This window comes from Hippopotamus amphibius, chromosome 13, assembly GCF_030028045.1.
Source record: "Hippopotamus amphibius kiboko isolate mHipAmp2 chromosome 13, mHipAmp2.hap2, whole genome shotgun sequence".
NCBI lineage: Eukaryota > Metazoa > Chordata > Mammalia > Artiodactyla > Hippopotamidae > Hippopotamus > Hippopotamus amphibius.
Window position 1 is genome coordinate 38,468,192 of NC_080198.1, and position 12,003 is coordinate 38,480,194.

The following is a 12,003-nucleotide window of genomic DNA, read 5'->3' on the forward strand; positions in this document are numbered from 1 at the left end:
TTCTGTTCATCCCTGCACCCCTTTTTACCCAAAGATTAGTAATAGCTTTTGACATCTGTAGGGCAAGCGTGGGAAATGAAGAGTGCAGTGACATCTCCTCCAGAGGTCACAGACAGTCACAGATGAATTGCTGTGTAGGCTCTCTGTCAATGTGGTTCAGTCCTTGAACTCTGTGGAGGAGTCAGACAAGTACTTGGTATATCCCTACCCCCTAGCTTTTACAATCTTATTGAAGAGTTAAAACTTTTTAATATTCAAATGTTAAGTGAAAATAAAGGATTCTTAATAGAACGCAAAATGATTATGTAGGAGAGAAAATAGCTTGTTAGCAATAGCTAACATTTTTTGAATGCAGTCTGTGTGCTAGGTGCACATTTTTAAGGTCCATCTAAATGCCTGCCTTATATTGTTGAATATAATCCTCACACTAACACTATGAGATACATGCAATGATTATCCCATTTTACGTTTGGGGAAACTTGGGGTAAAGCAGAGGTTAAGTAACTTGCAGCAGTCTAGGTGATAAAGTGCCCAAAGGTAGCATGGTTCCTAAGTACTACCCTTCTCATCCCTAAGTACCTTTCTTGTACCCTCTGGAACTCTTGGTCAACCTTCAACTAACTCCTCTAAATTCTCAGCCTGTTCTCTGAGTGCAGTCTTCATCTTCCTGATCTAGCTGAAGCGTGGCCTGCCCTGCGGGCTTTTCAAATGGCTAATTTCTCATTCACTTTCCTTGTAGCACTGACAGGAGATGGGTGAATGTCTCTATTGTTCCTCATTGTTGCTTCCAAACCATTCTCTCTATCTCCTCCCCAAACCCTCGGCTTCAAACCTTACATTATATTCTACCAGCCACTGCCCCTCGTTGTTTTAGTCCTCTAATAACCCCAGGTGGTTCCTTCTTATTTCTACATAGATAATCCTTCCAGTGTCTGATCCTTCCATTCCTTGACCTCCTCTTCGCCAATGTTCTTATCTTCCACCCTACTTCAGCCACTCATTCCCATGGTTGTACTGTGGTAGGACCAGCAGTACAACTCTTCATATTCTCAATCAGTGATCCCAGTCTCCCATCACTGCCTGCTGTCTTCTCACAGCTCCTTTGCTGTCCCACTCCAGCTCTCACAACTAACTGATCCTGTCTCCTTTTTACTCTTTCTTGCTTTCTCTTCACTAACCTTAAATTTCTTGATCAGTGATTATAACCACTCCCTGGCACCTTTCCTGAATTCACTTTTCCCTTTTTATTTGCTTGGCTAAACCACACTCTAGTTAAACCCAACTCTCCACTTACGTAATCTGTGTCCGCCCCACACCTGTACTTGGTTGAGGGAAAATATGCAGCCCTGTTGACTGATGTTACTTTCAGTTCATGATCGTTAACTTCTAGTAGGCTCTTGATGGCAGCAATCATGCTGTGTTTCTATACTTCTTTCATTCTCCTATTCTCCTAGGTAAGTCTTTCATACTTTCTCTCTCTCCAGACCTCCAACACCTTCTCCCCCATCCTCATTCCTAGCAGATAATCTTCTCAATTTAACTAACGAAATTAGAAGTAAGAGAATTTCCTAAGCTCCCACCTCATCTATCCTTCCTAACCTGCCTGAGTGCAGTTGTCCACCTTTACACTAGATCTCAACCTTTCATCCTTCCAGCAGTACCTCTTCTCTCTCCTCCATAATCTTTATCCTTCAACTGGATTATTTTTCTCAGCAGAGAAACATATCATTGGCTCTCCATTCTTAAAAAAATAAAACTTTAAAAAATCACTCTTCCCTCTCCAGCTACCATACTTTCTCTCTCCATATCTTTATAGCAAAACCCCTTGAAAAAATTGTCTGTATTTCTAGTTTCTCTTCTATTCTCTCTTGAGCCCATTCTAGTCAGACTTTTGCTCCCATATCTGACCAAAGCTACCTCTGTGGGTTGCTTACTCACATTCTTCAGAAGGAAGGAACAAAGGAAGGGATCAGGAATCAGGAAGAGAAATTACTGTAGGCAGAAAAAAAAAAACAAGCAACACTTCCTGGAGGGAGGCAGAAATTGCACTGGAAGTTGAAAAACATGGTTACTAGTTGATTAGTACCAAGAAGGATGCATCTAAGTGGAAGAATGTCTTAAGACTTGAAGGGGGTAAACTGGACCTGACTGCTCTGGCTTAGGAGAGGAGATAAAATAAAATTGGAAAGATAGTTTGGGAATGGGCTCCTGATGTGATCCAAAGATTTCAGCTAAAACTAGTTGTGTGAGGACATGTGCTGTGTCAAACACTGCAGAAGCGACTTCAATAACTCAGGGTGTCTGACTGAATAATAATCTGGAAAGTAAAGCAGCATAGGAGAGCTAGCAGTTGTTGAGTGTCTCCTGTGAGACCGGCCCTGTGTTTAAATGTCATCTCCTATTATTAACCCTTTATGGGTTCTAGTATTGTTATCCCCTCTTACCATTCAAGAGACCAAGGACTGAGGACATAGAGAAATAGTGAGTGAGGAATAGCTGGATTTAAGCTCAGACTCCAGTGCATGTAGCTTCAAAGATGAGCTTTCCCCTCCTTGATGCAACTGCTCCCTTGCAAATTACTGGAATTGAAAAGCTGTGCCTTCCAAGTCCTAAGTTCTAGCAGAACAGTCCCTCTATATCAAGTGATAAATACATCAAATGAAGAGATTCCATAAATTCTTTAAAGGCAGCTTTCTTGAAATAGTCCTAAATTAGTGTTAACTGCCTTTGAGTTTGAAATGTTAGTTTGGTTCTGTTAATTTTAAAACTTCATCCAAAAAAAAAAAGAAACCCTTTTGTTTCATAAATTTCTGTTGTTTAAGCCACCTAATCTGTAGTATTTTGTTATGGCAGCCCTAGCTGACTAATATACCTAGGCTATATCAACTCTTGTGGGGACTGGCAGGACAGCACAGGGCCCCAAGCCTGCAACCAGGATCTGTGCTCCTTTATTTGTGGAAATGAAGGGATTTTTCTCTCACAAACACATTTTAGTGATTCACATTTCTGGATGAAAGAAGCACCAGTTAAAATTTAGAAGAGGAAATTCTGCTGGAGAACCTATTGTTACTTTGTACCGTTTCCTATTACTAACTAGTGACATCTGCTGGAGAACTGTGGCAAAATGAGTTCCCTCAAGTGAGGGGCTGTGCTGCTCTTTAAGTCTTCATCTTCAATAGGTCTTGAGCATCTCATGACATTCAGTGTAGGTCTTGAGGCTGCATAGGGGATCACACAGACTCTGGGCCTCCAGAGTAACTTGTGCACTGAGACAAACTTCCTTGTGTGTAGAACCATAAGGGACAACAATCACAAAGACACTTAAAAATGGGTTTTTTATATAGAAAGTGAGAAAATAATTTGGGATTAGGACTGGAAAGAAGTAGAGAGGTAGAGGGTAAACAGGAAGAGGGAAAAGGGACTGAGTCTGATGTTCAAAAGAAAAGGGAAAAAATCAGGGACTTCCCTGGTGGTGCAGTGGTTAAGAATCCACCTGCCAATAAAGGGGACCCTGGTTCAATTCCTGGTCTGGGAAGATCCCACATGCCCTGGAGCAACTAAGCCCGTGCACCACAACTACTGAGCCTGTGCTCTAGGGCCCGCGAGCCACAACTACTGAAGCCCGTGCCTAGAGCCCATGGTCTGCAACAAGAGAAGCCACTGCAATGAGAGGCCCCTGTTCTCTACAACTGGAGGGCCTGCACACAGCAACAAAGACCCAATGCAGCCAAAAAATAAAATAAATAAATAAATTTATTTAAAAAAAAAAGAAAAGGGAAAAAATCAAAACCAGTTTTAAAAAATAGATGTTTTTTCACAAATAGAAATATATTAATAATTTTAATGAAAATACTTTTGTTTAAATCATAGTGCTGTACCTTAAGACTTGAAGACTGTAACATTTATTGCCTCAGTTACATTAATGTCTAAAAATATAAAAATGAGCTAAGTTGCTAAAATACTTTCTTCCAGTATCAGAGGAGAAGCAAACCTGGAAATAAGCTAGCTCAAGACTAAATGTCATTATCAGTAAAATCCTGTCAGTCTCATCATTAAAGGCTTATTATTTTCAACTTTTTAAATGGAAATTTTCATACATATGCAAAAGTAGAGAAAGTTAGTATAATAATACCCATGTATCCATTTATCTCCAAAATGAGGTTTTTTAAAATGCATTTTTCTAAGAAGACATTTTGAAATCCTGCACCAAGGAGTAGCAATTAGAGTAGACTGAATAAAGGTCAAATATGAGAATATTTCTCAGGTAGAATCTAATGTATTCATTGGGTGAGAGGTGAAAGAAGGAAGTCACTGTGATTTCCAAGTTTCTAGTTTAGAAAACCGGGCTGATAATGGCAACATTAATCAAGAGCTCAGAGAACCAAGAGGTTTGCAATTTAACATAGTATCTGGTTAGCTGCCCTCAGTGCAGCTTCCTCAGCTCAGCTTCCTCAGCTCCCTACCCAAATACCTACAAAGATGTGATAACATCTAGGAATTCAGGAAGGTGTCTGCCTTAATGTTTAGGACAGATCTGAGATAAACTTGTTTCCTTGTGGAAACAGGAATGGTTTGGAGAAAGATAGTGAGTTGTTACCTACATCCCATTGTCACTTCCCTGGCTCAGCTAAAAAGCCTGTGCCACCAGGGGCTGGGCAGCACTCTCCGCAGAACATTACCTGATTCTGTTTTAGGGACTAGAATGATATCTGTCCTCTTACTCCCTTCCTCCTAATTTTTCTCTGTCTATTTAAGGTTACTGGGTCCCTGAAAGACAGGCAGAATATTGATGGCATTAGAGTATAGAAAGTGTGGTCCACACGAGCAGGCTGGGCAGGGAAGGGAGTACTATCTACAGGTCACGCTGGGAGTCACCATTTCTCAGGTATTAGTTCAGAGAATCAGTGAGGAAGGGGAAGCTGGGATGCAGCTAGACCAGGACTGCAGTGAGTAAATAGCTCTGAGAAATCAGGAGTTCAATTGAGAGTGGTATGTATCATCTTATCCACTCACTGTAGATATATAGAGATTTTTAGCCATCATATAAAATAATTGAGCATAGGGTCAAGAACCATTTATATTCCTTGCCTGCTCACAAATAAGAAGTAAACCTTAACAAAGAATACAAGGCTTATGAATGAACTTGGCAGATTGAGAATATAAGAGGAATGAAGATTAGAAAGCTCTGCTACAAAATGCTCATAGAATGCAAAAAATCATTGCCTTTATGAATTCTGAATAGAAAGCCAAGGAAAAAATAGGCTGAAATGAAAAGAGAAATGGGTATAATAAGGAAAGACTATAAGGAAACTAAACACAATAAACAGAAATTAAATACATAGAGAGGGCAAAAAAAGCAAATTTGTTAAGGGCAAAATCTGTGATGGAAGACAGCTAAGATAGAGAAATTGTTGAAAGAGCTAAGATAGAGAATAGAACCAAAATAATGATAATTAATATTTTGGAAAACCAGGACAAATGAAACACAAATGATAATAGTAATAGTTCAGAGATTTGGCATTTACTGCATCCTTACTGTGTGCCAGGCACTTGTTTACTGGAATCCTTATAACAGTCCTCAGAGGGAAATCACTGCTGTTAGCTCCATTATGCAGAAGAGAAAGTGGAGATTTCAAGTAAATCAAGCCAGGTCACACAGTTATTGCAGATAATTGAGGATTTTATAAGAAAAAAATTTTCCCTAGCTGTAATGGTCTGTAGTAAACGTATTGTGAAGAAGGAGCAGGTTTTTGCATTCTGGGCAACACCAGTGATCACATCTAGATCGTTCCTGCAAAACAGTTTTGTTAGTGAGTACAGTAATTTTTTATTCACTAGATAATTCATTGGGTCTACCATTGTAACACCTAAGGGAAAGATTTTAAAATCATAACTTGTACTGACATCTCCAATTCTAATATCCCTTCTTCTGTTCCATATTTGTATTCCCCTTTGCTCCAGGAAAAACATCTGAGTACATATTTGTTTACTCACAACTGTAGTACACAGAGGAGTTTTGGAATTACTGTACCACTGCCAACAGCAGTTCTTTTTTGTCATTGGAATATATCCCACTGAGGGTGGATGGTCAGAGTACTATGTTCAGAAGCTACTTAAAATAATTCTCCTTTCGTTATCTGTGGTTATGTTATTTATGTGGTAAACAAATGTTAGGTTCCTTTGTTTTTCTTTGTATTCAGTTTTAGGGTCCCTCCATCATCAATTTAATTTTTTTTTAAGATTTATTTATTTATTTATTTTTATTTTTATTTTTGGCTACGTTGGGTCTTCATTGCCCTGCTCGGGCTTTCTCTGGTTGTGGCTAGCAGGGGCTACTCTCTGTTGTGGTGTGCAGGCTTCTCATTGCGGTGGCTTTTCTTGTTGCGGAGCATGTACTCTAGGCACACAGGCTTCAGTAGTTGCAGCATGTGGGCTCAGTAGTTGTGGCTCATGGGCTCTAGAGCACAGGTCCAGTAGTTGTGGTGCACGGGCTTAGTTGCTCTGCGGCATATGGGATCTTCCTGGACCAGGGATGGAACCTGTGTCTCCTGCATTGGCAGCCCGATTCTTAACCACTGTGCCACCGAGGAAGTCCCTCATTTTAATTTTTTAAATATATAAAACATTTTAACATGGCTTAAATGTCAAAACTGTATAAAAGAATCTTCTTTTTTCTTTTTTTTTTAAGAACTTTTATTGAGATACAGTTAACAAAATAAACAGCATATATTTAGAGTGTACAATTTGGTATCCCAATCTCCCAATTCATCCCCCCCCAACCCTCCCTGCTTTCCCCACTTGGTGTCCATGGGTTTGTTCTCTACATCTGTGTCTCTATTTCTGCCTTTCATTTCCTCTTTCATAGTTGTTAGCATTTGCCTTATGTATTGAGGTGCTCCTGTATTGGGTGCATATATATTTATAATTGTTATCTCCTCTTCTTGGATGGATCCCTTGATCTTTACGTAATGTCCTTTCTTGTCTCTTGTAACATTTTTTATTTTAAAGTCTATTTTATCTGATATGGCTATTGCTACTCCTGCTTTCTTTTGATTTTCATTTGCATGGACTATCTTTTTCCATCCCCTCACTTTCAGTCTGTATGTGTCCCTAGGTCTGAGGTGGGTCTCTTGTAGACAGCATATATATGGGTCTGGTTTTTGTATCCATTCAGCCAGTCTGTCTTTTGGTTGATGCATTTAGTCCATTTACATTCAAGGTAGTTATTGATATGTATGTTCCTATTACCATTTTCTTAATTGTTTTGTTTTTGTTTCTGTAGGTCCTTTTCTTCTCTTATGTTTCCCACTTAGAGAAGTTCCTTTAGCATTTGTTGCAGGGCTGGTTTGGTGGTGCTGAATTCTCTTAGCTGTTGCTTGTCTGTAAAGCTTTTGATTTCTCCATTGAATCTGAATGAGATCCTTGCTGGGTAGAGTATTCTTGGTTGTAGGTTCTTCCATTTCATCACTTTAAATATATCGTGCCACTCCCTTCTGGCTTGCAGAGTTTCTGCTGAGAAATCAGCTGTTAACCTTATGGGAGTTCCCCTGTATGTTATTTGTCGTTTTTCCCTTGTTGCTTTTAATAACATTTCTCTGTCTTTAATTTTTGTCAATTTGACTACTGTGTGTCTTGGTGTATTTCTCCTTGGGTTTATCCTGCCTGGGACTCTGTGCGCTTCTTGGACTTGGTTACCTATTTCCTTTCCCATGTTAGGGAACTTTTCAGCTATAATCTCTTCCAGTGTTTTCTCAGGTCCTTTCTCTCTCTCTTCTCCTTCTGGGACCCCTATAATGGGAATGTTGGTGTGTTTAACATTGTCCCAGAAGCCTCTTAGGCTGTTTTCAGTTCTTTTCATTCTTTTTTCCTTATTCTTTTCTGCATCAGTGATTTTCACCACTCTGTCTTCCAGGTCACTTATTCGCCCTTCTGCCTCAGTTAATCTGCTGTTGGTTCCTTCTAGTGTATTTTCATTTCAGTTATTGTGTTGCATATCTCTGTTTGTTTGTTCTTTAATTCTTCTAGGTCTTTGGTAAACTTTTTGATCTTTGCATCCAGTCTTTTTTCAAAGTCCTGGATCATCTTCACCATCATTATTCTGAATTCTTTTTCTGTAAGGGTGCCTATCTCCTCTTCATTTAGTTGTTTTTCTGGGTTTTTATCCTGTCCCTTCATCTGGTACAAAGTCCTCTGCTTTTTCATTTTATCTGTCTTTCTGTGGCTGTGGTTTTCAGTTCCACAAGACGAAATACTGCTGATACTGCTGTCTGCCCGCTTGTGGAGGAAGCTATCTAGGAGGCTCCTGTGTGCTTCCTGATGGGAGGGACTGATGGTGGGTAGGGCTGGGTGGGCAGAGCTCAGTAAGACTTTAATCCGATTTGGTGGGCAGAGCTCAGTAAAACTTTAATCTGCTTGTCTGCTAATGGGTGGGGCTGTGTTCACACCTTGTTGGCTGCTTGGCCTGAAGCTCCTTAGCACTGGAGCTTACAGGCCCTTTGGTGGGGCTAATGGTGGACTCTGGGAGGGTTTATGCCAATGAGCACCTCCCAGAACCCCTGCCCCCAGTGCCCCTGTCTCCTCAGTGAGCCACAGCTGCCCCCCACCTCTGCAGGCAACCCTCCAACACCAGCAGGCGGGTCTGGTTCAGTCTCCTATGGGGTCACTGCTCCTTCCCCCTGGGTCCTGCTGAGCACACTTTTTTGTGTGCCCTCCAAGAGTGGCATCTCTGTTTCCCCCAGTCCTGTGGAGGTCCTGCAATCAAATCCCGCTGGCTTTCAAAGTCTGATTCTCTGGGGATTCCTCATCCCGGTGCTGGACTTCCAGGTTGGAAAGCCTGACGTGGGGCTCAGAACCCTCACTTTAGTGGGTGGACTTCTGCAGTATAACTGTTCTCCAGCTTGTGAGTCACCCACCCAGCATTTATGGGATTTGATTTTAACACGATTGCACCCCTCCTACCGTCTCATTGTGGCTTCTCCTTTGTCTCTGGATGTGGGGTGTCTCTTTTGGTGAGTTCCAGTGTCTTTCTGTTGATGATTGTACAGCATTTAGTTGTAATTCCGGTGTTTTTCTTGCAAGAGGGAGTGAGCGTACGTCCTCCTACTCTGCCATCTTAATCCTCCTAAAAGAATTTTCTTAGAGAAGTTTCATTCCCTTCCTGATCCCTTCTTTTTTATTTCTGCCTACCTTCTAGGAAACAGTTTTATTACTTTATGGTTTATCATTCTCTTGTTTACTTTTGAAAAAATAAATATGTTAAATGTATATATATTCATATTTATATATTTATTCCCTCCCCCCATTCTTAGCCCTCCTTTCTCATGAAAGTCCTTCTTTATAGAAGAGACAGCATACTATGTAGTATATTCTTCACCTTGCTTTTGTTTACCTTTTTTTCCCCCCTAGAACTCACTGTTAGCCTATGGGGATCTTCCTCATTCTTTCTTATAGCTGTATTATTCAATGGGTACTTTCATCATTTATGATATTCTGCCATTATAAATGATTGTTCAGTTTATATTTTTTAAATCTTTGCATTATGACAAAGACAAGTCCTGCAGCCCACTGGTACAAACACAGGTTACCTACAAAGAAAATCAAGTTGATTTTAGATGTATATAACATTGTAGCTCCAACAGAGCCGGACACATAGTATTTATTTTGTTTAAAATTCTTACTTTTAAGTCATTGATGTACATAATGATGTTGAGATATTTTAATTGATTCTTTTTGTAATTACTCTAATTCCATATGCATGTTTATATTGCATATATTGTACTTTTTGGTTTTCCATCCCTGCTTCATAGCTCAGCAGAGACAGTACTTCCTTGCTTGTCCTTGCCACTACCATAGAATTTAGTAGACGATATTTTTTATCGTCTCTCCTATTTGGACGACCAATCCCTAGAGAGCTGGCTTTTGATCACTAACAGAATGCCTGGTATTACTAGGTACTTAATATGTCTGTTAACTGAAGGATGGGATTACAAAAATTATTATAGCTGTAGAAAACAGTGAATAAAAGAAAAGTGTCCGCTTCCTATTTTCTGGTAAAACACACATCTGTTTTATTCATTTTTCTCTTTATTTTTTTCTCTCCAAATTTAGTCTGTGCTGAGACCTATAACCCTGATGAGGAAGAGGAAGATACTGATCCAAGGGTAAGAACTGCAGCAGAGGTATTAGGTAGAATAATTTTAGTTCCCACTCACTCTCCTTCTCCTCTACATACCAAATCTAATCATGCTGATATTTAAAATAAATACAAATTAAAATCTCAACAAGATGCTATCTAACAGATTGACAATTATTAAGAAGAATAAAAGCAAGATTGGTTGAGGATATGGTAAGAAGGGATGCCTAGCTGTAGCTGTCAGAGCCTTATACTTACTCAAGCCAACTGACTCAGCAGTTATGTGAAGGAGAATTCATCCCTAACAAACAGTTGGATCCTTTCTAAGGAGGTTATTGCAGTGCTGTAATAGTGAAAAATGGAAGCAACATAAATAAACCAAAATAGGAGATGCCAGGGGCTAAATTATGGTACATTCAAATCAAGAGAATCTGCAGACATTGGAAATAATGGTACAGGACTGGGTTTAATGACATGGAATGGTGTATATTTGAGGTACATTTTATAGAGCATTTTATAAAATAAAAAATAATTTTAAGCTATCTATCCGTCTGTCCTACCTATTTACTTATTTACTTATTTGTACAAAGATTTATACCTGGATGGATATATCCCAGATATTAACAGTAGTTGTTGCAGGACTATGATTGATTTTTGGGTGCTTTTTTTAAAACTCAGATTTTTAAATTTTTGTACAGTTAACAAATTACTTTTATAAAAGCAAATTTGAACCATCTTTTTAAAAAGATTGATGTTATAAAAGAAACTTTAATGATCTTTCAAGTATGTCTTAAAATGAGTAGACTATGAAAGATTTCTGAAGTATTCTAATAATACAATGCTACCATTGTGTGAATATAATAGGCATGTAGGTTTTTAAATTTTTTTATTTTAGATATTGTTAAATTTTGATAACTTTAAAAAGTTAAAACTTATTTTAACTAACTTTTTAATGTCACAAACTTAAATTACTTAACACTTTTGACATCTGTTATTTCTGGTCAAATTAAGCGATGTACTTTTTTTAGGGTGAAGACAATACTTAGGAAGGTGCTTGATAGGTCTCTCAATTATAACAGTGATACTAGGCAATAATTACTTTTTATTTCAGTAAACATTTATTGAACATCTGTAGTGTTAATAACAGTAGTAATAGTTTTTGAGCACCTACGAAATGCCAGGTTCTGTTTTAAGCACTGCATGTATTAGCTCATTAATCCTTATGACAATCTTAATTTTGTGGATACCTCTAATATTACTAGTAACACTAAGTTGTTGATGTTGGAACTCTAGCTTGTATAGTGGTTGTTTACTTGCCATCTCCACTTACATTTCAATAGACAACTCATACTGAGCTCCTGATTCTTTCCATTTAGACATTCTTTTTCACCTACAGTCTTCCCCAGCTCACTTTATGGCAGCACCATCCTTCCTGTTGCTCAGATCCAAAATTTTAGGGTCACCCTCAGCTCCTCTCATTTTTTCATACCCACATTCAATTTTTCAGCAAATCTGATGGGCTCAGTCTTCAAAACATATTTAAAATTCCAACACTTCTCAACACCTCCATGGCTACCACCCTGGTCCTAATCACCAGTACTTAGCACTAGGATAATCACAGTAGCTTCCTGGCTTCTACTCTTGCCTCCCTCAAGGCTGTTCTTCACTCACGAGCCAGCATGAGCCTTTAGAAACATTAGTCAGATCTCTTTCTTTCCTCTGTTAGAACCCTCAGGTTTACCCCGCATCACTAGAGAAAAAAGTTTCAGTTCTCTGATCTGCAGTGCCCTCCACCTAACCCCCAAACCTGGTCTCTTCTTGATCTTTTCCCCTTGCTCTGCATCAGTCACACCTGTTGCCTGGTTTTTCTC

At 39.2% G+C, this 12,003-nt stretch overlaps 1 protein-coding gene across 1 annotated transcript in view; it reads left to right on the plus strand.

The window, feature by feature from the left end:
• Nucleotides 1-12,003, plus strand: part of PRKAR2A (protein kinase cAMP-dependent type II regulatory subunit alpha) — a 98,601-nt gene that overhangs the window by 55,328 nt on the left and 31,270 nt on the right. The window contains exon 3 of the mRNA XM_057705168.1: nucleotides 10,108-10,160. Coding sequence (XP_057561151.1) covers nucleotides 10,108-10,160 — 53 coding nt within the window. The remainder of the gene's footprint in view (nucleotides 1-10,107; nucleotides 10,161-12,003) is intronic.